The sequence below is a fragment of the Capsella rubella genome, unplaced genomic scaffold (genome assembly GCF_000375325.1).
Source record: "Capsella rubella cultivar Monte Gargano unplaced genomic scaffold, Caprub1_0 scaffold_2, whole genome shotgun sequence".
NCBI lineage: Eukaryota > Viridiplantae > Streptophyta > Magnoliopsida > Brassicales > Brassicaceae > Capsella > Capsella rubella.
In genome coordinates this window covers 12,818,905-12,843,407 of record NW_006238922.1, presented here as the reverse complement: position 1 = coordinate 12,843,407, position 24,503 = coordinate 12,818,905, and the positions used below count along the sequence as shown (strand labels likewise).

The 24,503-nt window shown below is 34.5% G+C and overlaps 6 protein-coding genes and 1 long non-coding RNA gene across 7 annotated transcripts; 3 read left to right on the top strand and 4 right to left on the bottom strand.

Annotated features, from left to right (window-relative positions):
* Window positions 1-5,216: 5,216 nt before the first annotated feature.
* On the bottom strand, window positions 5,217-6,522 carry LOC17894521 (oxysterol-binding protein-related protein 1C). The gene is made up of 2 exons (XM_006301094.2): window positions 6,014-6,522; window positions 5,217-5,795 (listed from the first exon to the last, which is right to left on the bottom strand). Exons 1-2 carry the CDS (start codon window positions 6,413-6,415, stop codon window positions 5,418-5,420), a joined length of 780 nt encoding a protein of 259 aa, XP_006301156.1. The 5' UTR covers window positions 6,416-6,522; the 3' UTR covers window positions 5,217-5,417.
* Window positions 6,523-6,934: 412 nt separating this feature from the next.
* On the bottom strand, window positions 6,935-10,685 carry LOC17895382 (probable serine/threonine-protein kinase mps1). Its single transcript, XM_006300696.2, has 6 exons — window positions 10,300-10,685; window positions 9,554-9,952; window positions 8,436-9,331; window positions 8,118-8,318; window positions 7,780-7,941; window positions 6,935-7,665 (listed from the first exon to the last, which is right to left on the bottom strand). The coding sequence occupies exons 1-6, from the start codon at window positions 10,463-10,465 to the stop codon at window positions 7,114-7,116; spliced, it is 2,376 nt and encodes a 791-aa protein (XP_006300758.1). The 5' UTR covers window positions 10,466-10,685; the 3' UTR covers window positions 6,935-7,113.
* A 393-nt stretch (window positions 10,686-11,078) lies between these two features.
* Window positions 11,079-12,795, top strand: LOC111832086. Its single transcript, XR_002835223.1, has 4 exons — window positions 11,079-11,346; window positions 11,446-11,513; window positions 12,192-12,247; window positions 12,372-12,795. It is a non-coding gene; the product is annotated as an uncharacterized LOC111832086 (long non-coding RNA).
* Window positions 12,796-12,817: 22 nt separating this feature from the next.
* LOC17896258 (ubiquitin-fold modifier 1) lies at window positions 12,818-14,143 on the bottom strand. The gene is made up of 4 exons (XM_006302997.2): window positions 13,968-14,143; window positions 13,772-13,869; window positions 13,355-13,387; window positions 12,818-13,079 (listed from the first exon to the last, which is right to left on the bottom strand). Exons 1-4 carry the CDS (start codon window positions 14,033-14,035, stop codon window positions 13,012-13,014), a joined length of 267 nt encoding a protein of 88 aa, XP_006303059.1. The 5' UTR covers window positions 14,036-14,143; the 3' UTR covers window positions 12,818-13,011.
* Window positions 14,144-14,350: 207 nt separating this feature from the next.
* On the bottom strand, window positions 14,351-15,736 carry LOC17894003 (thaumatin-like protein). Its single transcript, XM_006302593.2, has 3 exons — window positions 15,644-15,736; window positions 14,869-15,532; window positions 14,351-14,625 (listed from the first exon to the last, which is right to left on the bottom strand). Exons 1-3 carry the CDS (start codon window positions 15,702-15,704, stop codon window positions 14,508-14,510), a joined length of 843 nt encoding a protein of 280 aa, XP_006302655.1. The 5' UTR covers window positions 15,705-15,736; the 3' UTR covers window positions 14,351-14,507.
* Window positions 15,737-18,091: 2,355 nt separating this feature from the next.
* LOC17895968 (auxin transporter-like protein 3) lies at window positions 18,092-20,424 on the top strand. Its single transcript, XM_006300398.2, has 7 exons — window positions 18,092-18,303; window positions 18,411-18,596; window positions 18,738-18,850; window positions 18,943-19,126; window positions 19,219-19,316; window positions 19,401-19,866; window positions 20,053-20,424. Exons 1-7 carry the CDS (start codon window positions 18,133-18,135, stop codon window positions 20,245-20,247), a joined length of 1,413 nt encoding a protein of 470 aa, XP_006300460.1. The 5' UTR covers window positions 18,092-18,132; the 3' UTR covers window positions 20,248-20,424.
* Window positions 20,425-23,555: 3,131 nt separating this feature from the next.
* On the top strand, window positions 23,556-24,415 carry LOC111832187. Its single transcript, XM_023788562.1, is given in 4 exon segments — window positions 23,556-23,565; window positions 24,120-24,253; window positions 24,255-24,311; window positions 24,314-24,415. Coding segments are annotated over 4 exon segments (303 nt in total).
* The last annotated feature ends 88 nt before the right edge of the window (window positions 24,416-24,503 follow it).

Genomic DNA, 24,503 nt, shown 5'->3' with positions numbered 1-24,503 from the left:
TCATATCTAAAATAACAAAGATAAATTTTTTTAGAAAAATAAAAAAAGATAAAAAAATATGTTAGCATATGAAATAATCAACTAATCAAATTCTACATAATATATATACATAACTGATCATATCATAAAATTTTAAAAAATTATATAATTTTTAAATATAAATAAAATTTAACTAAATCAATAATTAAATATTTGTTTGCTAAAATCATGCGAATAAACATTCTAGATCACATAAATTTCTTATTTTCACATAAAAAATATTCATATTCAAATATCAATCTAGCAATTATAACACAAATGATATCTACAAAATTTATCATTAATTCAATTAGTTAATGATTTTTATTTGGTCAAACCGTTAGTTAATGATTATTCTAAACTTCTTTTTTCTTATTAATTTCACACAATCTTAACAAAATAAACTTTCATCCATTAACAATTTGCATATCATTACTATTATCAAATATTAAATAATTGTTTTATCAAATCATAAACTACATTTTGAGATTATAAACATATAAAATTTCTATTAAGATTAAAACTAAATAACAAGTGGATATATCACATTTAAATGATTTTAACGACTTATTACCAATTTTTAAATAATAAATGGATTATATTTTTAATGATTTAATCTAATTGAAAACAAATAAAATGTCAAATTGGTATGATATAAATGATATAATAAATAAACATCTACAAGCATTATCTCACATATACGTAAAATTTTAAACTATCCTTGACAAATATGATATATAAGTTTTGGATAACCAGTTGAAATAAAAAAAATTGTTAGTTGTATTTAATTCTTAAAATCTCAAAATATTGAACAAAATTCAACTTTGGGACGTATAAATCTCTACTTTTGGACGATTATATGAAATTTTACATATATTAAAATTATATTTAGTTACATGTAAATGGTGTTATTTATTAAAAAATATATAAACTTATAGGAATGGATACGAGACGGGAACATATAATTCGAAACAAACATTATCTGAATTATTTCACATAAAAAAAAATATGATTAGATATAATTGTTATGAGACACGGTCATAAAGTTAAATTCACTTTCAACTTTCAAATATAAAACTACGAGTACGATACGAGGACATGTAATTTAAATTGCTAAATTTAATTTCCACTTTCCTATTTATTTCAAATATTTAGACATGAAATGTCAGGTACAAGAAGATAATGTATACTTCGGATAACAAAACTACGATAAATCCATGTATTAAAAAATAGAAATACCTAAATCTTTAGAAAACAAAAAGGCTAAAACGTGAATATTTGAATTGAAGAAAGTAACGAGAAATAAAGATGAAACTGAAAGATCAATAAAATTAAAAATCGAACAAGGATTGTGTATGCTAGGATTACAGACAGTGCATTGTGAATGAAAATGGTGGGAGCATGTGACTTAGATTGATAATTAGATTTTTATTAGTTTGATAAAAATAAATATTTAAACGAGGAATATGAGTATCCCGTCTAAATCTTTTGCCAAGTTTCTTATAATAAACATTGGCAAATGATTATGTTTTAAAAAGAAACGATTATGGAACAGAAATTTTATGACAGATAGAAGACGGGAAGGGACGGGACGGGTCAGGACGAGACGGAAAGGAACAGGACGGGTTTCCATTCTAAACTACACATAAAACAATTCAAACTAAAGCCAAACCCAAATCCGATTGAACATCTCTAAGCAAACAGTTAGAAATAGTTAAAAAAATAAACACGTAATATCACTTATCATTTTCATTTAAAAAATGTTAAAATTGTAATTTTAAAGTTTTATCATGTAATACAATATCTATATTTTACAACTGTATGTCTATATATAGTTTATCAAATAAACTCATATAACAAAATTTTACCGAAATAACATCTACTTAAACAATCGTAATTTTGTAAAAATAACTCCGCACGTACGTGCGGGTCCATCACTAGTAATCATATAAGAAGCTGTCACTAATTGAAAAGCACGAGGTAATGATTATTGCAACAGTACTGTTTTGAAACCCATAAAACTAGGATTACTGGTATCATTTTGTGTGTGTGTGGTTTACGGTGAACTTTTTACGTTAGAAAAAAATGCATAGGAGAAACAAAAGATCGTTAATTGAAGACCCTTTTTATGAATAATATACATCGGTCTCACACCCAGATAAATCAAAACAAGATTGGGATATCACGTTGTCAGGTAGACCTATTTTTGTTTAATTTTTATAATAGCTTGTTTGTTATTGGGTTATTAGAATTACATGATTGTGTTTTAATATTCGATATAATATAATAATACACATCTTAATAATAATGCAAGAAGCACCTTTTTATTCTCTCCTTTGCATATTTTATCAATTGTTGTTCGCATGACCGAGCGACGTTGTGAGTATTTTCATCTAAAAATAATAATAATTTCGCATTAGATTATGATTCGCCATGATTTGGGAAAAAGAAAATGAGAGACAGATATGACAAGTCGACAAGAGACAAAAAAAAAAAAAAAAAAAAAAGACACTAAATTAATTGAAATTAGAATATAATTACGCGTCATAATCTCCAAAACAGCTCCTTTTATGATATTAACGAAACAACAACAGTTGGAATAATCAAGTTGAGCTGGCAACGTATGTGTGGGGGTGGGGATCGGCCTTTGGATTTTAAACATTGGATTGGAGGAGACTGTCACGGCCCAACTAATATCGTCGTCTACGAAGAATCCAACGACATAGACGGTGCCACGTGTTTAACTCTTTTGCGGTCAAGATTGAAACCACGTCATCAAATATCTAATAGCGAACCACCTGTCTCGGGGCGGCTGGCATAAAGAAGAAGATCCTACGAAAAAGATAATTACGTTCTTCTTCTGCTTCTATACAGAGTTGTTTAGTCACGTGCAACATGGCTTTGCACACGTGAGACTGTCAATAACATGATTTTAAAAACTCGTAAAAATCAAGATCTTGTGGGAGAGAATTTTCACAAAAACATTTTTTTTTATTTGTCCGACGGAAGAAAGAAAATCACATTACTTGTTTTGTTGTTAAAGAAAAAAAAAAGACAATGTAAAATCCTGATGAAGATTAAAAAAACATGACTGAATTTATTAAAATTCGCATTATATATAATAAATTTGACATGACAATCTGTTAATGATAAAATAATGTCTTGTTAAACCAAAAGATTAATGATAAGATTATATGTGAAAGCAATTTAGAAGAGAAAGGACAAAGAAGATGGATGACCGGATAAGTCAGGTAGCCGTCCGCCGACCTATTACGTACGCATCAAAGCAGAAGAAGAAGGAGAAGACTCATAAGTCCTATCTTCCCAATTCCAAATCACACAAAACTACAAATCTTTTTTCAAATGAATCATGATTTTGATAAGAGCTGAATCTCACCTTTTTACCATTCATCTGCTACTATATATATTATTTACCAGCATAATTTTAACGAAGACAAGCTAGCTAGTCATCACACATTATCAAGTTCAACCAAGTTTAACGGTATTTGTATACAACTTAACATCCAGAAACAATTTTACTTCATGTTAAAGAGTCGATGTTTTATCAAAAAAAAAAGAGTCGATGTATATAATTATGTGTGCATCTATTATTAAGAAAAGAACTACTAAAATAAGCATAGTGTCTCGGGATAAGAAAAAAAGAAGTGTTCAAGTATATGGTTAAAAGTACTGGAAAGAGTTATGGAGTAACCAAGTGTTGCGACTGTAGTGTACTTTTGACATTTCAAAACCTGGTTATTGTCCAATGAAAACCCTGAAGGAACTATTATCTTTTGGTCACACCACAATCTGAATAGAGAAATAATCAATTATCTTTACTTTGTTGTTCCTTTATGCTTAAATATAAATATTTATGTGTCTGTGGGGGGAGGGTCGGTGACGTATGCAAGTAGCCTAACTAAAGCATGGGTTCATAGAAGAAAACTCAGATATTGATGTAACAATGTATTTTGATATATTTCCCATTGTTCGTTCTTCTGTTGAGAGAATCAGAAGCCCATTCATTCCTCAATAAGCCTTACACCAAAACGTCTTATCACTCCAGGTTTTACCAAAAAACTCATCATCCTTCTTCTTTACCATTTCATTAATTATAAAGTTGACCCCAAATTAAAAATGTTTGAATAATAATCTCCTCGATTTACTTCAATCGTTTCCGACCACTTATTTTGATGGGTTTGTAGGTGAAATTAGCTCCACAACGTGTGTGATGTTTTGATTTTGATTAGATGTCAGCACCACAACAAATCTTGTGGTTAATTACCTGTTTAGTGCCTGCAATGAGTATGATAATCTAAATTATTTAATAAAAAGTAAATCTTTTGTATTCTAGTAGTATTACTTTTGTTCTATGTCTTTGAATTCTAATATTCTATGTATTTTATATATAAATTTGAGAGATCATGTTGAAGTTCCAATACGTATTTTATTTTAAGATATGATTATACAATTTTTATTGGACTTACGTATTGATGGCTTTTTTTAATTTACGAATACGTCTCTTTGTCGATCGTGTAAGCTTGAAAGGGAACTCCCATGCTCTTTAGTTTTTTTAGTCTTTTCTTTCGTTCTTTTCTGCTTCATTAATTAATTTTTCGATATACAAAAATAGTTTTCTTGAAAAAACAAAAACAAAAATTTAAAAGAAAGAATATAAAAAACCTGAAAAGGAAATGCTTTATTATCAGATTGAACAGTCATACGTCTTCATCGTTGGCAGAAATTGATTTCGATTTAGCTTCATTTATTAATTATCGTTGGTTATAAAGTTTTATCTTTTGTTCTTTTTTTTTTATTAATTCAAAGTCTGTTAACTGCTGAAAGTACGTAGACTAGATGATTCAAGGATTTTCGACATATTTTAAAATTGTTATTCATAGTAGTCGTGACTTCATGTCCATTATACGTAGCGTTTCCATGCATTAGATTAATTTGTTGACGGTGCCTACAGCTAACAACTACGTTATATTATTATTGTTGCATTGCATGTATATCTATTGAAAACGTTTTAAAATTCATAGTAAGATTACTTTGAACTGGCATGTACATTGACTTCATCAATATATTTTTAAAGCAAAGATAAACATTGCGATATAATATCTAAACTCGTAGTCGTAAGGTAATGATTTGTCTTAGATTTTTTGAACTGTTTCCTTCCAATACAAGTTTCTCAAACGTACAAAGTAATGTCCTTGATATTATAATATCAACTAGTTGGGCCTATACCCATAAAGTAAATTTATACATAGGCTTTTAGTCATGGGCCATTAATCACATATGGGATTCAAGTACTCATATCAACTCTAACAAAAGTAATCGAACAAAAAAAGCCATCTGAACCCGTGAAATATTTCATCATCATGCAAAAAAATAAAAGTCTAGTGAGTCTTAGGTGAGTTGTTAACGTTTTTGAGAGAATCTACGAGATGATATTGGTACTGTTTGAGCGACATGACTTCATTATGCAATGCAACGAAATTGTTCTTCATTATATCTTCGCAATCTTTGATGATTGTCTCGTTAACCTCTTCTTCCATCAATCTTTGTCTTAGCTTATCGGTAGAGAGTGAGACATTAGTCGTCGATGCCATTAGTTCTTCGTTTGACATTCTTGGAAACGTTTCTTTAACAGCTTTCAAAGCTTCGATCCATGCGGTACGATCCTCACTTGTTGCTGCTCGTAAATGTAGACTCTTCGTGCCGGTGTATAAATTGAATCTCTTGCCGTCTGATATGCTTTGTCCAATCGAAGAGACCTGATTAAAGAAAAAACGTGTCTGAACATTACATATGTAAATTGGGTTTGTATGTTTAGGGGGCACGTTTAAAAACATTCAAAAATACAGGGGATATTCCTAAATAAGTAGAAAAGTTGAGGTGAATCCGCCAGGGGTGTATTGAATATTTTTGAAATGTTTGTGGTAAATTTTAAAACTTATGTAAATTACTAGGGCATTTCGAAATAAATCGAAACCTTGAGGTGGATTTGGCCGAGAGGTTTCCCGGGGCTATGAACATCACCGCGCTTGCTGTGTCGGCAAATGAACCGTAGAGATTCGCCGCCGATTAATTTCGATCTCCGATCCATCTCGACGGAGAGAGATATTTTATCAGGACCGTGGATTCTATAATACGACAAAACTCCGTCATGGAGAACGAACCACCGCCGTTTCCACCCTTTGCCGTAGTTTACCCATTTGTAGAGGATCCCGGCGACTCCATTCCCCGAAGGTGGTCGATCTTCGCGAGTACGAGGACCAGCAGAGAGGCTATACCTGAGATCATGGTCGTGTTTGGTTCGTGTCGAATGAGGGATGTTTAAGGAAGCGGATCGAGCTGCGTTTAGGTTGGATTTTGCGGCGAGTGGAGAAGACATTGTTTTGGGAATGATCGGAACAATTTTGGTTTAAGGAATTTAAACCGGTGGTTGAAAGGAGTGGGTGCAAATAAAGGTTTCAAGTTAGAGAGAATTAAGGAGAAATCAATTTGTAAAGTGCGAGGGTTGCGTGGAACGCAAGGTTGCTTGAGGTGCTTTTTTAAAACTATTTAAATAAATGGAAACCAGAATTTGCTCATGGTGAGAATTTTCTTTCTAAGAGTTAATAAATTACTTTGGTATAAAAATTATGTGATACAGTAGAGAATGTTGAAAAAAAAATACAATAACAACACGCTGTCGTTTAAATATAGAAGAATAATGGGGGATTGAATTGATTTGTGAAATAAGGCTTATGGAGATGGCATCAAACAACGTCACGCTGTCGTTTTAAGAAATACAACGTCGTTTTCTGAAGAATCAAGGAAACGATGCTGTGTTTTGTGTAATTGATTTATTGATTTGTGTACGTAGTTACATAATTTAGAAGGACTATTTAAGGTTTAATGGACTAAAACATGGAAGAAAAAGAAGAGCACCCAAAATGATACATTCCAATACAAGAGAAGAAATCAAACAGAACATTATAAGCCAACGTCTTCTTTCCAAATCTAACAATTAACACACCAATTTACAAGATTCAAAAGCCGTAGAATCATATCAGTACTGCTTACTTTTTCTTCCTATCCTTCCAGACCTCATAACCGATCCTGGAGTTGAATACAAAGTTCTGAAACACGAGAGAGAAGCTGCTTATTTTGATCTGTTGAATCTAACTGATCGTTTCTTGGAAGAGGAGCAGGACATATAAGCAGTTGCTCAAGCTGAGAGATCATGGAATTGGCTTTATCGTCATCACTACTGCAGGATTCAGCTATGAGATTGAGCAATTTTAAGGTTCTGACTTGAGGCTCGTGTGGGATGGGCGGGGCAAGGAAAGGATGTTGGAGAAGCTCAGGGATTCTCCATCTTTGGTTACGGTCCCAAGCTAGACATTTCTTCATTAGGTCAATAAGCCACGGGTTTGAGAGTTGATTGTAAGTAATCTCGTGGTTTGGATCGGTTATGACTTTGAACTTTGCCCAGAAGGTCTTATAATCTGCAAAAGGTGTTCTTCCATATACCATTTGGTACAGTATGCAACCAAGCGACCAAATATCTGATGGTCTTCCACATTTTATAGTGTTTCCATTCTCATCGCTTTCATTGCACATGAATGCTTCTGGTGACATGTAACTCAAAGTCCCCACCTGTTACAATAGATAAATACTCCCATTGATATCTGAACCTGTAAACTAAATACAAAAACAAATCTTTGTATTCATGAGGACGATGACAAAAACAGGAACATGGGAGAATATTACCTGTGAATCTCGTTGAATATTCGTAGTGTCACTATTGATGGCCTTAGCAATACCAAAATCGATAAGCTTTAGAGAGCCTCTGACAAGAAGGAAATTTGCGGGTTTCAAATCAGAGTGTACAATGCGTTCCTCATGTATGGTGTTCACAGCTTGAAGTATTTGCTGCAATTGTTTTTCAATTCATATGAGAATCAGTGCCTCTTTGAACAAAAGACTCTGGTATGAAATTATATAGATTTTCCTATATTTTTTGAAAAAGGAACAAACTGATAGAGCTCCCATGCAAAAGGAAATAAAAAGTTATCATCACAAATATAACTTGAGGGTAGTGTAAGAACCTGCCAGTAAAACCGAAGCCAATTTTCATCAATTGTCCGGTCAGATCCTTCTATTTCCCTCCATTTTTGGGACAACATGTGAGCCAGATCGATTTCTCCATATTCTAGTACCATATATATAAATCCATCGTCCTTAACTCTTCCATCTTTGTTACTCATTGTGCCATTCAAAACCTCATGGAGTAAAGTCTTATCTGTGACCTAATTGCATCAGAGAATTTGTGTAGTAGTTGAGATATAAATTGTCAACAATGCTTTTCGAAACTACATGAGAATATAACTGCCACATGGATCAGAATATGAACTAAAAGGAAGTACCTCGTAGTCTATTAGCTGAATAATGTTGGTTTTCCCTTTCAGCTTCTTTAAATATCCAATTTCTTGGCAAAATCCATATGCTGTAGCATAATCACGACCCTTGAGCTTGATTTTTTTTAGCGCATATATGGTACAATCTGAAGAAATAACCTTGTGGACCTCACTGCTTCCTCCACTTCCTATCTTTCCAAGCCTCTGATAAAGCTTCCCATTGACTTTAAAGAACATGTCTGGATCATAATTTCTTTTACGAGGCGCTGATGGACCTTTGCTACTTGCAACCTTTTCATGCTTATCTGGTTTTTGTGGCTGTGAGCTAACACTGGTAAGCAATTCATCGGGGACACGAGCATTCGCTTGTCCATTGCTCCCATGACTGGAAGATCCCACTGGAGCTTCAAGTTCTGTAGTGCACTGTTGCTGCTTGGACTTATTTGTATCTTTGATTCTTACTTCTGGATCATTATTAGTTGAGGCTGGCATCTCAGATGCAGGGGGATCCTTATCAGCATGAAGTATGTTGCTGTCCTTGGAAGAAGGATAACACGAAGGCAAGTTCCCTTGACTTTGAAGAGCATGGGGTTTTGCATTCGAATCAGCCTCAACATAAGAACGAGAGACATGGGTAGTAGCATTTAACATAGGAGCTGAAGACGAATGAATTAGCGTAGTTGTGGCACATGATGACCCTATGGCAGAACATTGAGTTTTAGGTTGGTTCAAGAAGTTGCGAAATTCTCCCAGCTGACCCTGGATCTTTGCCAAAGAAGATGAGACCTTGTATTCAGATTTCAAACTGATCTCAGAATCAACAGTGTTGAGATTTTGATGTCTTGATCCAGTACGAGCACCAAGATGTGATGCTTCAGCCTGATTTGTTGCATCCCATTCCATATCTGCCAGGACAGGTGAGTCCAAGTAAGATGACTAGATCAACAAACCAACCGTAACTAAATTTGTGTAAATTGACTTGAGCCAAGGAGGGAATATGACAGTGGTTCAAAAATGCAGAGTATTATTTAATATTCTAAAGGTTCAGCTTTTAAACAATTTTCCCAGTACACAAAAGCAAAAGAAAACTAATTTGGGATACAGAAAGGAAAGACCGAGGGCATTACCTTGAGATGTGATGGTACTGCCAATGAGAGATTGGAACTTTTGAGATCCTACACCCAGATTGCTATCTAAACTAGCATTATCAACAGCAGATTTTCCGAAACCCATCTGCTTGTTAGAAGGCTTGAAATTCTCACCAAACATATTATCATTAATAGTTCCTGATACCGAAGGTGGCGTAGTGGACGCATTCTCAATAGAGTCTCCAGCAGCAGAAGTGGCTAAGTTTCTTGTATCCTGAGTCAAAGTATTGGCAGCAAAACTCTGACTCAGCGTAACAACATCCTGAGATCTCTGCCCTTCAGCTGTAGAACTTCCCGTAACCAAACGTGAATTTTTTGAAACTTGTCGTTGTGGAGCAACACTTCGTCGAGGACCGATAGTACTCGTCTGCATTTTACCTGAAAAGAAAGCTATATGTTAAGAGATCCGTAGCAACTCACTCAGCTATAAAGACTTTAAAGGGTATCCAAAAACAGCTAAAATAAGAACAGTGGGCGGATTCACAATCAAGAGGTTTTAACTAGTAACTCGTATCAATCACACTACAAATTCCACAAACTGAGTAACATAAAGCGATTAAAAACCATTCTAAGAAACGTAGACAAAAACTTAACTTTCCCAAAAAAGCCCTAAAATCCTAGGAGATAGAGAGAAATGCTAAAACCCAAAGGAAACCCTAAATTAGTGAGATAAAACTAGTTCCAGAAATAGAGAATTTATCCAGAGAGAGGGAGAGAGAGAGTACTGAGTGGGCGATGGCGTTTGAAAGCGGCTTGCACATTCCGTAGAAATTCCGGCGTGGAGGAGGAAGAAGAAGAAGAAGACGAGAAAGTATCCTGGGTTACGCTGGGACGAACCAGACCCTTGGGAAGTTTACCCGGTTGGACCGGAAGGTTAGCCTCCCTGTCCATGGCTAGATCTCAACTGCATCTCCGATTTGCTTCAGCGTTTATGTTCCGTAGCGAAAAAAACCCCACAGAGACGCAGCAGCAGAATCAAAATCCTCAATTTCTGGGTGAAACCAAGTCTAGCGCCATCGCCGTCGACGTAGTAGAAATCTCCAGAGTAGTAGACACAGAAGAATTGGTTTAAAATTCTTAGGAGGAAAAAGGAGAAAAATAAACCCAGAAAAAAAAATTGAGATTCGAACTCACTCCTTATTGCCGCTTCTCCTTTCTCCTCTCTTCAATCCGAAATGATTACATTCCAAGGCCCATTGGGCCTTGGATTGTTAAAGAGGCTATACAGTATTTGGGCTAAGAAGCCCATTATGGGGCCTAGTGATGATGTTTTAGCGTTTGACGAATTATTTAACCGAAGGATATAAAACAGTAATAGTAAAATCAAACGGCTAAACTGTCAAATCAGTGAGAAGACATCCGAACGTTGCTGAGATACAACGGTAAGATTCGTAATAAAAAAATATAAAGAAACACGAATATAGCCGTTTGTGAAGTTTTACGAACCAGCGAGCTCTCTCTATAAATAACGCCCTTACTAAAACTCTCTCAATAGCAACACATCTCTTCTTTTCTCGTAGAAACTTTGTTTCATTCTTCTCTTCAACCAAATAAATAAAAAGAATAGAATCAGTCTTCTCTGATCTTCACCATGTCAGCCACGACTCACTCCTTCTTCCGTCACTCCAATCAACTCTTACGAAGATACAAGTCATGATATTCACTCGTACTTCAGCCCACGAGACTCTCCTTCTCCTTAACTCCAATGTCCATCTACTCATAGCTTATACAAGTCACGACTAATGCTCAGCTCGAACCATCAGATCAGTCAGGTATACACCTCCGAATTCGAAAACATTTCTCTTGGTCTTAAAAGGTTTCTTAGTTTCATGCCATTTTCTAATCGCTGTGATCTCTCGTTACCTTGGCAGTTATGTTTTCTCGGGAGAATCTTGTTTCAAAAAAAGGCGATCCAAATCTGATTTACACACCGAACAATGTATGTGACCTCCATCTCTTTTGCTTCGTAATAATTCTCATCTCTCCGTTAGTGATTCTCAGTTTCCTTTCACATAGATTTTTTTTTCTTTCATGAACTTTAAGAATTCTACGTTTTTTAAAACGATGTTTTCAGTTTTTTTACATTTTTGTTTTGAACTCTTCGTTTGAATTTCAAATTATTTCACTCCTATATATGTATCTTTTCTTATATTTCAAATTGTAGATTCATCCGTATTTCATTCGCATGATTTCACTCCTACATCTTTCGGTATCACTGTCATATATTTTTTTTATCAACAATTTGCATTATCGAATCTGTTACACACGTTCTATACCTCTGTTTTGCTTCTTCTTTGATCCTCTGTTTTCGTAGCTGAGAGGCACTGTGTATTTCTTCTATTTCACAAGAAAGAAAACTTATCATGGAAATTTAATTCTCCATAACTCTCTGTCTCTCTCTCCCAGTTTTTCTTAATTTTAAATCGACATGTGTTGAAAACGCAGCATCTTCATGTGTGAAAAAACATTCTTTGTGTTTTTCTTACTCACTTTATGAACAAGTAGTATGTCAAAATTCTCCATAACTCTCTCTCAGTTTTTCTTACTCACTTTATGAACAAGTAGTATGTCAAAATTCTTGTAATAACACTATGTGCAATTTTGATTTATATTTCAGGAAATGTTTTTAAATCAACACTGCGGAAAGAGAGACTTGCTATATATATACTTCAGGTAATAACATATTCTCTCTAACTTTTATATTCCTTGCTTACTACATTAAAAAGATGTTTAAGATGATTTCTTAATAATTTTTATGAAAGATTTTGTCATATGAGAGAAACTTGTTAATATGTAGCACGGCATGCGGTGTGGTGCTGATCTACTGCGGTTTGAAGACGCGTAGGTTGTGGCCGACTCACGACTTGCTTCCTCCAGACCGGAAGGAAGGCTTCGAGTTGAAGCAGATGGTTCGGGAGCCAGGTGTCAGAACCTAGCAAAACCATCAGCAAAACCATCGTGGGTGGATCTCGCATCTGCCGGTTCTAATGGTGATTCTCTGCATCTGTTAATAGGTTCAGAACTTCCTTATGGGGGCTCGTACAAATTAGACCAACCAACTTTGTATGATGTTGTATGATGGAATATCTATGGGGCCCCTACTATTAGACCAACTTTTTGGACTTCAAGCCAAAAAGACTAGCCAAAAAGACGCACACTCGTACAAATTAGACCAACTTTGTATGATGTATGATTTAAGTAAAACGAAGCTTATTGAGATTTTTGCTAGGAAGATTCGAGAAGGATGACCATTCGATATTTCTTTTTAGTCCACATTATCTAAGCATTTTAGTCCACATCTAAGCATACAAGTCACCAAATTCGGTGAAACCGTACAAGGATGTGAGCACAGCATTACATTATGAGAACAGAGATTTAGTTTATTCTTATGTTTTTAAAAGGTATGAGAACAGAGATTTACTGATTGCTTCAAGCCTTCATGCAGCTCCAACTCTATCACGCGGGATCAGTCTTAGTTCAGACCCATGCTTCAGGAACACGTTTCCTGACATCATTCATAACACCTTATTAAACATTTGAGAAACTAGAGAAAAATCATACATCATGAGAGAAAAATCATACATCATGAAGCTTGATTTCTACTGTAGGTAATAAGCTTTTAAATAATAGACAGCGATACCGGACACTAAATTCACTACATACAAGAGATGAGAAATAAGCGTACACAACATTAAGGATCTTCCAATTGCAATGACTTATAAGATTGATGAGCAGGAGAAACAATCAACAAATTCAAATGTTTAACACCAAGAAATTTACCTGCACTCTGCTGAGGATTGATCCCGATCCCATCTGCACATATTAAATACAGATACATCATCACTACAGTAATCTCGAGTATCGACGCCAATTGATAACATCAGCAGAAACCAAATCAATGTGGGGTAACTAAAACACACCCCTAAAAGGTGAGTAGTAGAGTACTTAATTTGTAGACACAGAAAATATGCCGAGAGGCTTAAAGAGACAATTTACATGCATAAATATAATTCGTATCTAATACAAAGAAGGCTTAGTGAGTGCACAACCATGAAATGGAATTCGAAAAGGATCACAATGATTCCTGCATATGTCCCATTCAATCAAGAAGGGGAAAAGTCCCCAAATTCGAATTCGCAATTATGCTCGGTGAGCAAATCGATCTCAATATGAATGCTGGTAAGGGTTCTTAATTACCATTGGTAATGATGGCGCTGGTTTGTGGAGGAACCTTGAACTCCTCTGCTGCGAATTTCAATACCGCCGTGAACGGAGCTCCCTCCGGTACGCTGAAACTGATCGGAATTATAAAAACAACCCAGAGATCTCATCAATCACACGCAAATCAAATGCCTAAAATCTATAAATAAAATAAGAACCTAAATGCTCATACACTTTGAAAGGAAGCTTAGGATCCGAAGTCAGAGTGACTTTGAAGGAGACTTTCCCACCAGTGGCCATTTTTTCCGACGAGGGAGAAGGAGATCAGATTAGCACGGCGACTATTGCGTTTTTTTTTCTCGATTTCCTCGTTTCCTCGCGTTTCAATGACGCAATACACCCAACAAGGTTTTCGAGTCTTTGTGTAAACCAGATAAGATACAAGCATAAGTTGGACTTCACTTTGGATCCATTATAGGCCCATTTATAATATTACGATTGTTATTACATTTTGACTTCTATATTTATCTTTTCTTTTAGATTATGACCTGCAATTTTAGAATTTTCTCCTGGAGTCCAGTGGAAATATATTGGATTGCAACTTTGTGTGTTTCTTTATTTTTCACACGCAAACCTTACATTTCCTTTTACATTTTACAACCACATGATATCTAAATTTTGAAAATATGAACAAATAAGATATTTACCACAAGAGAGAGAACCAAAAAAAAAAAAAAACCTTATTTATCTAAAATTCGGATAGGCCAAATGTTTAGCTAAGAACAACAAGAGAAAATATCAATACAAGCCAGAATCTCCCAGTAGCCACCGTCTTAAATCCATCGCTGCATCCCAGCTTGTTATCATGGTACGTGCACACCGGCTTGTTCCTATACATACAAAACAACAGCAATCAAAGTTACTATAACATACATACCAATGAACTACAAAGACTCAATATATTTACTTTTACGTTTTAAAGTTAATAGATTAATGTTTGCTTTCAAATGTTCCAGTATTATTTTCATAAATTCAAATCTAAACCAAACACAGTTTATGTTATCTATATATATACAAATTATCACCAAAAAGGTTTAAAATAAATATAGAAATAATTTACGTCCAAGACAAACCTGGAGGAACAGAAAGTGATGATGTAATCAGAGGCGGAACAAGTGAAGATACTGGTCGGATCATCATAAGCATAACTATAAGCAGTAGGACAAGCTTGCTTGAAGATCTTTGAGTAATAAGTTGGCTGACACACCACAGGGTTCCCATAAACTCCTCTGCAACAATACTCATCTCTGTCAAACACATCACAAGCACTCCTACACGATATCACTTTTCCGTTTGATTTAACGGCGAGCTCCGACGGACAATGTGGCCTCAGATCAGCCACGCAACCGGCCACGCTACAGTTTCCTTTTCCGTTCCTCGGATTCACCGACATCGGGAGGTTGAATCCGTCGACGAGGCTCACGTCGTAGAAATCCAATGCGGCTAGTGTGAATTCGGCTAGTGAAGCCGGTGGTTTTCCGGAGGCTGAGCATTTTAGAGTGGAGCCGCATGAACCGGTTTCGCAAGTTCCGGTTCCGGTAGAGTCGAAGTTGCAGCCGGTTCGACCCCAAATTCTGCCTGACCAGCCTACTGGTGCGGTGAACACGATGGATTGGCCCGGTTTGAGTTCAAACCCTCCGCCGTTGAAGTTTTCTCCGGGAGTTATGGCCGGCCAGATCTTTTGGTCACATGAGTTCACGATCGTGAATACTCGAGCTGATTCAGACCATTTTGTTCCTGTGAAAATAAAGCCACGTACGAGTGTTCATCGTTATCTAAAAAACCATACGCAAAGGACAGAAGTTGATGACAGTCGAAAATACAATAATATCTGAATCAATTATTTACCTGATAACAACGTGAGAAAGAGAAGCAAGATCCTTGGTAACAAACCGAAACGAGTTGGCATTTTTACTGGAAAAGGATTTTAAATAACGATCAAATTATCCTATATGGTTTTGGTTTAAGAGGAATTATTGAAGTGAGATTTGCCTTTTTTAAGGGTGAAAAAGGGGGAGAATAACTTGCATGGAGAGTCTATATGTCAAAATTATAATAAACGTTATAGAGAGCCTAAGACCAACTCCAATGGTAAATCTTTTAACAAGTATGTTGGTAATATTCTAATTACAAAAACTACAAAAATTGAAACTAAAAACTTATGTAAAATTTATCTTTCCAATGGTAAAGTTTTTAATAAGTTACTAAACATTACATTTTAAATAATCACAAAATTTGTTTTTTTTTTCTTTTTTTCCTCCACTCAATCATAAGTAGACACATGTATCTAAGAAACTATTTCAAAAATTCTTAGCAAAAACTATTTCTTAACTTATTACATGTTTTTTATTTATTTTTTCTCTTTTTAATTCTTAGAAATTTGCTAAAAAACTTGCATTGGAGTTGCTCTAACACACAAACCAAGTTACTCTCTGTTATAAGTATTTTACTATTTTCAAGTAAGGTTAATCCTTGGTTTTGGAATCTGGGAAAGAGTTAGTGATAGTGTTATTCCTTTCCTGATGCTTCATGCAAGTATTCTTTGGGATGCTGTTTTTGGTTAAGGTAGTCAAGTTCGAAAGGTTGGGATGTACTTATCAATATATAAACATATATATAGTACTCATAATATCAATTAGTTATTATTATTACTAAACTGTAGATTTTGTTGGAGAGATAGGTAGCATAACTTCTGTATTGTTCATGGAAATTTCAAATTTGGATGACTCTCTTGATCTTTCTGACTTTCTGTATGTTAGCCTTCCATGGCATGGCCTCATATGGCATTGGGTGTCAAATTCACTTAAGAATATAATTATTAGGCCTAGTTGATGGGTTATATATATGGCTCATTGAGTTCAAACTCAAATGAATCATTCTTCAGCCCATTTTTTGCAGTCTGCTTTTTGGAAAAAAGAATTGTTGATCTCTCTGTTCGTCACATTGTGCTATAAAGAATACTTCTATAGTGTTGTTGTTAAGCCGATTTTATAATGAAGATAAACTCCAAACATATCTCACCAGTGATTTTAATTTCTGATTTCAGGATATTAAATGATCAGTCACTTGCAATTTTGTTTTCAGTATTATCATATCTGAAATATTTGCTCTCTTTGGGAATGATAATATTTATTATTTTTGTTGGATTATAGAGATAACACAATAGCGTATGTAAAAGCATATTATATATCAAGAAGAAAAAAAAAAGGTATGATTATATGTATTATGGCTTGCAGTTTCTTTCCCCTGCCACATACATTTTGGCCGGATTAAAAAGCTATAAAGATCTAAGAATTGATGATTCCTTCTCATTAATAATTCGATCCATTGTCAAAAGCTATAAAGGATATAAGAAAAAGGAGAAACTGTTGTATAAGAAAATTGGAGAGATAGTGAGATTATAATAAGGCTAAGACAGCTGCTACACACGTGTGGTAATTATGTTAAGCACTAATCTCACCTGATTAGCCATCATTATTTCCATTGGATCCATCTCCATTCCTCGATTACCTCACAAATCTCACTATTTCTTCCTGTCTTTTTAACTGTGATCAAGTTTTTGGATATGTGTGGGTGCAATATGGTAGACAAGAGCATAAATTTATGTGATTTCAAGTTCCAATTAACAGCTATGTATTATAATCGGACAAAAAATCTAAAACTTATACATACATGTACACAAATCGTTATCATCCTTGCGCAAAAAAGGACGAAATAAAGAACCAATATGTTTTATTCATTGTTGATCTAGTTGTTACTTCAATCATCATGAATCAAATAATTATTAATGATAATAGTAGTTTTAACCTTTTTCCCCAACAAAGGAAAGAAACATCATTGTCGTCACTTCTGTTATCAATTTACAATTAGTCTACTCTCTCACTCTTTCACTTTTTAAACTTTAAATTTAAAATCTATGATTAGTGTATCCTCTTTTTTTTGCATATTATCAGGGTCAATATATGATTAACAATCCATAACAGGGCCTACCCGCTCGTGTAATGCAAAAAAATATGGCCCATAAGCCCAACGACAAATCAAGCCCATTAAAAAACAACCCACGCTCGCCGAAAACAGTAACACTCACAAGTAGGTGATATAGCTCCGTCACCAACCAATCATAAACCAATAACCACATGACACCACTTCAGCTGTGACCAAAAGGTTTCGTCCCCCGACACTCGTTACTCAATTATTGCCTCCTCAGAGAAGAAAAAAGAAGAAACCCATATAAATAATAAATTATAAAATATATAAAAATGGTCATCTTCATTAATCTATTTAAAGAGTGTGGAAGCTAAAGAAACTGAGAGAGAGAGGAAGAAAAGAAAAAAAAAATGGCGGCAGAGAAAATAGAGACAGTGGTCGCAGGGAACTACTTAGAAATGGAAAGAGAAGAAGAAAACATAAGTGGTGATAACAGATCTTCAGCCAAAACAAAGCTTTCGAACTTCTTCTGGCATGGAGGGTCTGTCTATGATGCTTGGTTTAGCTGTGCTTCAAATCAGGTACATACATAGTTTTTTTTTTTTTTGCACAAAACATAGTATTAGATATATTACATGTATTGTATCGTACGTTCGTCGTCGTCTCTAAACTGTGGTGGTAATGGCAGGTGGCGCAAGTGCTGTTGACTTTACCGTACTCGTTCTCACAACTTGGGTTGATGTCGGGAATCTTGTTTCAACTCTTTTATGGATTAATGGGAAGCTGGACTGCCTATCTCATTAGTGTTCTTTACGTTGAGTATCGAACTCGTAAAGAACGGGAGAAATTCGATTTCCGTAATCACGTTATTCAGGTTTTGATTATTCTACCTCTAGTAACTATTTATGAGTCTATGACTATATTAAACCCAAAAAATAAGAAACTACTTATGACTAATGTTTTGTTATGGTATTACAGAAAAAAAATTAATATATTGTTTTGTTTTTGTATAAAGTGGTTTGAGGTGTTGGATGGACTGTTGGGGAAACATTGGAGAAACATTGGATTGATCTTCAATTGCACGTTTCTTCTCTTTGGATCCGTTATTCAACTCATTGCTTGTGCCAGGTTAAATTAATATTTCAATTCCATTTTCTTTATATTATATGCTTTTTCCATATTGGGAAGTGTATTAATATATAACAATGATTGTTGTGTAGCAATATATATTATATTAATGACAAATTGGACAAGAGGACATGGACATACATATTTGGGGCGTGTTGTGCAACAACTGTTTTTATTCCTTCCTTCCACAATTATAGAATTTGGTCATTCCTCGGACTCGCTATGACCACTTACACTTCTTGGTATCTCACCATTGCTTCCCTCCTTCACGGACAGGTCAATTATTGGATTTTTAAATTCTTGTATGGAATTCTATAGTATAAAGTCCTGGTTACTGTTATTAAAATAACTTTTTTGAATAAAAATAGGCCGAGGATGTGAAACACTCGGGTCCAACCACAATGGTGCTTTACTTCACCGGAGCCACCAACATTCTCTACACCTTCGGTGGCCACGCCGTCACTGTGTAAGCACTTTTTTTTTGTTTTTTTCATAAAACCAAGAAATAATGGTGATATTATATAACACTAAAAAAATATGTCACATATAGGGAGATAATGCACGCGATGTGGAAACCCCAAAAGTTCAAGGCAATATATCTACTAGCGACTATATATGTACTAACGCTAACGCTACCATCCGCGTCTGCGGTTTATTGGGCGTTTGGCGATCAGTTGCTAACTCATTCCAATGCACTTTCTCTCCTCCCCAAGTCCGGTTTTAGAGATACGGCCGTGATCCTCATGCTCATTCATCAGTTCATAACGTTCGGATTCGCGTCTACGCCGCTATATTTCGTGTGGGAGAAATTGATAGGTGTGCACGAGACGAAGAGCATGTTCAAAAGAGCCATGGCTAGATTACCCGTGGTTGTTCCCATTTGGTTCTTAGCGATCATTTTTCCCTTTTTCGGACCAATCAACTCTGCGGTCGGATCTCTCTTAGTTAGTTTCACTGTCTACATCATCCCAGCTCTGGCTCATATGCTTACTTTTGCTCCTGCTCCTTCCAGAGAGGTTACATATCTTTCCATCTTCTATTTTTATGTCATTTATTTTTTAGTATAAGGTTACAAAATTTATGACTACACTATATTAACATTTTATTAGATGGTTTTTAAAATTTATGTAATGTTTTTTATAAAACTACATTTTGGTCAATCTAATATTTTTTTAATTAACTTTTGATATATTTGTGAATAGAATGCGGTGGAGAGGCCGCCGAGAGTGGTGGGAGGATGGATGGGGACATACTGCATAAACATATTCGTGGTGGTTTGGGTATTCGTCGTTGGATTTGGGTTCGGAGGATGGGCAAGTATGGTCAACTTTGTTCGTCAGATCGACACTTTTGGTCTCTTTACCAAATGCTACCAGTGCCCTCCTCACAAGCCATAATAACATTTCAAGACCTTCTAGAAAAAGGGTTTCATATGAGGGGATTTTATTTTTCCAAATTATATCATTTTATTTAGAATTAATTAAAAAAAATCACATCTATTTGTAATTGTTTGACGACAATAATCTTTTACTCTGTGTTTGATTAATTTGTTTATGGTGAGTTGTATTGGTAAATTGGGGTTTTTTTTTCCTTTAGTTAAGGTGTGATGGCTATCTTAGGCCAACCCTATTAGTTGTTGTTCCTTCTATAAAGATCATTGTAATATTTTCTGTGTGTTTATTATGTGTGATCCCTTTATGAAGTACTTGAAAAAAGAAAAAAAGAAATCGAAAATTTCCTTTAAGTTTTTTTTTTTTCTATGGAAATGCATGTATAAATAATACCCTTGTGCATACATATTGTATCTTTTTTTTTTTTTTTTTTTTTGGTTTAAACATATTGTATCTTTGAAGCAATCGAGTATAGATAGATCTCAATTCTAAACAGTTAATACTTTAATTCTGAATGCGAGTGATCGTGAGATGAATCATCATGGGAAATAAGCATCACATCAAAAAAGGAAATGAAAGGCGAAATCATTTAATTTTTCTATAAAGGAGGCAAATAAAGGCTTAAGGCAGGCGGGTGTGAGTGTGTTTAGGAGTTAGGACTAAGGAAGCCTTTGTTTACAAGCCATTGGCTGTCCAAACTCAATCCGGTTAAATTCTCATATCACCAACTGATTCAATGGTTGGAAGACTCGCCTGAAGAATAAATAAATGAGTAATTGACACTGGGGAAACGTTTAGCATATATATCAACTGTTTTGTTTCTGAGGATGTTATTTTCATGTAAGTTACACCACAACAACCAAAAAAAAGTAAACCATATAGCTTTTCTAGTCGCAATAATTAAGTAGGAACAAGCTCACTATCTGGTTTACGCGAGAGACCTGACACTTGGGTTGATTTTACAAGATGGTGACATTCGACTTACCACTTTTTTATTACAAGGTACTATATCACAAGAAAGAAGCTAAATTCTTCTTCTTCTTTTTTTTGGTGGGGAAAGAAGCTAAATTCATTTAATCAACACTAATATTTTGAGTTGATATATCAAAATAAAGTATTCTATTTGGAACAATAATTTTTTATTCCGTCGTGTTAATGTCATTCCGAATATATTAGAAATTTGAAACTACATTAAACATTCGAATGACTCATATAAATAAGTTATGGTTTTAATTGGAAACAATGCATATTTAAATTGGAAAAAAAGAAAGGATTCTGAGTGTCAAAAAGCTATTTTCTAACAAACATTAGAAGAGCTTTTATGGATTTCACAATCTAAACAAAACTGCTTTTTGACTAGCTTTTCTAACTTCCATGCTCCAATCAATCTCATGGGAAGTTGGGTCACTACTATCCTGCCATTTTCTTTACCTGCCAAAGAAGTAGACAAAATAATACAAATACAATATGGCCAAAAGGAAATGATACAAAATATGTTATCAAAATCTTTCCTTGAATTTATAAAATTTAACCTAATTTTATTGCGTTGCAGTGAGATGATAATAATACAAAAGAAGAAGTTCACCGGGAAAAGGACGAGTTTAGGCATATTGTGGAAACAAATACAGTTCAATTTTGTGGGTGATATGATATTCCTATATTTTTAAACAACTATACTATTCAATTTTGGTTTAATCACTGTAAAAGAAACAATATGTAGTATCATTGACGAATACTATAAGTCTATAACCTATATTTTTGGGTCAAAATACTAAATACTATATCTTACAAAATTTGTAGTTAAGGTCTTAATGACATGCTTTCATATGTTTCAGTTTACGTACTTAAACTAAAGTTAATAGCTATGTTCTGTTTTGGAATTTGAACTTGCAATATCAAGATTGCGATTCATCTCAAGAAAGTAAACGTGTTAGATTAAAAGATTTATTCAAAAGATTTAAAAAAGAAAAAAAAAAGAAAATCTGACAATATCAAACTTTAAATCATCAATAGACAACTAAGAAAGAATAAACTCTTTAACAACAACAACCAAAAAAAAACTAAAAATGAATTTACAATAAATTCAAAAAAAATAAAACAGTATTCGATCAATTTCTAGAAAGTTACGAGACTAGGACAAGACACAAAAAATCAAGATGTACACGTTCTCACGATATGCGCTCAGCCAGTCAGCCTTCGATCGTGTTTTCTGCATGAAAAAAATCTATTTTAGTGAACTGAGTTTTCTGCAAGTTAACATACAAAGTGAGAAAGAGAATGACCAAAAAAGCGTGTGGATATTAGATAAGGCTCGCACGTGCGTGGGGTCTTGGTGAAAAAAATCATCTTCGATATCTTCACTTTTATTTTGTTTCCATCTCAGAGAAAAGGCTATATATATTTTCACATGGCAAGATTTTAATCAGTAATGGTAACAAGTAACAAATTTGTTTTATAATAACTACAGAGCCATATTAATTAAGAACTTTATTTCTAGAGTAATGACGACAGGCGATTCGAACTAGACACTAACAACTTATATTAAAGTAGCTAGGTTTTTTTTTTTTTTTTTTTTTGTGTGTGCACTTAGCTAGGTTTCTAAAACACAAAACCAAAAGAAAAAAAAAACAAAGGATGGGTCCGTACATGACATGTTTGTAAGTTAATGCGTTGGAGGGTTTCTGAGAAATATATATGGATGAAGAATTGTAAGTTTGTGCTTTGAATATGTATACATTGTACACTACGTATCGTCCTTTTCTCTCTTGTAAGTCTTTGTTCGATACACATTTTGTCTTCGAAATGACAGTAAGATATCGATCTTCATCAGCCACATGCATGCTGCGTCTGCTAGCTAAGTAGTTGCCAATCTCTATCCTCACCAAACGTCCTTCACATTATTCTTATCGATTACCCTTTCTTTTATTTTTATCGGTAGCTTAAAATAAATGATCTAATACAACAAAATGAATTGAATCTCAAATTATATCCAAGAATTTAAAGATTGTGCAACAAACGTCTTATTTCCTCAAGACATTTATTTACTTCCAAATATCAAGCATGGGCTTAGGTTTGGCATGTTACGTAATGACATTGACTTCCAAATATCAAGCATGGGCCTAGGTTCGGCCTCTTACGTATATTTTGGGTTTTTATCAACTTGAAACACGCAATAATATGGGTCCATTTCAAAATCAAATTTTAATTTTCGTTAAGGAGTCTAATTTCATTCTATCACGGTAATTAGTAATTACTCTACTCTCGTAAAAGGTAAACATAAAACACTGCCAATTTGTTGACACATATTTCCGAAGATGACGAAAGGTTCGTTGTTTGTTCATAATCGTACTGCCAATTTTGTTGAGCACTGAACGCGTATACAACAACAAAAATCAAGTTATGTAGAAAAATTAAACACGCCAATAAAAGAAGATGTTGATATCCAAAAGACCAAAAAATGTCAAGATAATGACGTCTTCTACTTTAAGGTCCATTCTACTAAATAAACTTGATTTCAATTTGATTTTGCTGGTTTGGATCCTGGTTAACAAATGCATGTGCTATTTGTGGTTTTGTAAGCGCCATTGGCTCGTCGTGACATCCCAAATCCTAAAAACATAACAGAGGAGGATACAACAAACTATGATTTGAGAAACAGAAATAATAATTCATCAGCATAGTTCGTAGAAGAACCCACCTATGGCTACGATGGAGACGATCATAAGTTCATAAGGATTAGATCGGATCATGAGTACATTATTAGATCAAATGACACTAGTTAAAAAAATAAAAAACTCCGTACCATTGCTTCTTTTGGTCATCCACGTATGGCACTAGTTATCTAGTGACAATTTTGTTCTGGAACTAAAAAAACACAATATCAATACTAATGGGGGCTTTGGCAATGAACATGGCGTGGTACGTCAACAGCAAAAGCTATGGTTCAGAAATCAGTCCTTGAGAACTAAAGAGCTGCATCAAGACCTGTATTCCAGAAAAATGAATGCCGGAAAGCTAATAATCTGACTGTGTGCGAGAAAGCATGTCACAAGTATTGTCACCGACCTGCTTTCAAAATCTTACTATGTCATTCCTTAATCCTTATTGTCCAAATGGTGGTGGGTTTATCAAATCTGCTTTATGCAAGATATGGTGCCACAACTATATACACTAATTAATGAGTTCAAGATCATTCCTAATACACACTGCTTATATTATCCTATGTTGAGTGTGTTTTGTTATGGAATGTTTAGTTTATTTGG

Excerpts from the sequence above, each read along its gene's own strand:
- LOC17894521 (XM_006301094.2), bottom strand. The coding sequence starts at position 6,415 with ATGTCTTCTCCACTCGCCGCAAAATCCAACCTAAACGCAGCTCGATCC. Across the intron at positions 5,796-6,013 it reads TCGGCCAAATCCACCTCAAG|GTCTCTTCGATTGGACAAAG; the intron begins GTTTCGATTTAT and ends TTCTTTAATCAG.
- LOC17895382 (XM_006300696.2), bottom strand. The coding sequence starts at position 10,465 with ATGGACAGGGAGGCTAACCTTCCGGTCCAACCGGGTAAACTTCCCAAG. Across the intron at positions 9,332-9,553 it reads CAGTACCATCACATCTCAAG|ATATGGAATGGGATGCAACA; the intron begins GTAATGCCCTCG and ends CTGTCCTGGCAG. Across the intron at positions 7,942-8,117 it reads GGCTTCGGTTTTACTGGCAG|CAAATACTTCAAGCTGTGAA; the intron begins GTTCTTACACTA and ends AAACAATTGCAG.
- LOC17896258 (XM_006302997.2), bottom strand. The coding sequence starts at position 14,035 with ATGGCCACTGGTGGGAAAGTCTCCTTCAAAGTCACTCTGACTTCGGAT. Across the intron at positions 13,870-13,967 it reads CCTAAGCTTCCTTTCAAAGT|TTTCAGCGTACCGGAGGGAG; the intron begins GTATGAGCATTT and ends AATTCCGATCAG. Across the intron at positions 13,080-13,354 it reads CAATCCTCAGCAGAGTGCAG|GAAACGTGTTCCTGAAGCAT; the intron begins GTAAATTTCTTG and ends GAATGATGTCAG.
- LOC17894003 (XM_006302593.2), bottom strand. The coding sequence starts at position 15,704 with ATGCCAACTCGTTTCGGTTTGTTACCAAGGATCTTGCTTCTCTTTCTC. Across the intron at positions 15,533-15,643 it reads CTTTCTCACGTTGTTATCAG|GAACAAAATGGTCTGAATCA; the intron begins GTAAATAATTGA and ends TTATTTTCACAG. Across the intron at positions 14,626-14,868 it reads ATCACTTTCTGTTCCTCCAG|GAACAAGCCGGTGTGCACGT; the intron begins GTTTGTCTTGGA and ends TTGTATGTATAG.
- LOC17895968 (XM_006300398.2), top strand. The coding sequence starts at position 18,133 with ATGGCGGCAGAGAAAATAGAGACAGTGGTCGCAGGGAACTACTTAGAA. Across the intron at positions 18,597-18,737 it reads TCCGTAATCACGTTATTCAG|TGGTTTGAGGTGTTGGATGG; the intron begins GTTTTGATTATT and ends TTTTGTATAAAG. Across the intron at positions 19,127-19,218 it reads CTTCCCTCCTTCACGGACAG|GCCGAGGATGTGAAACACTC; the intron begins GTCAATTATTGG and ends GAATAAAAATAG.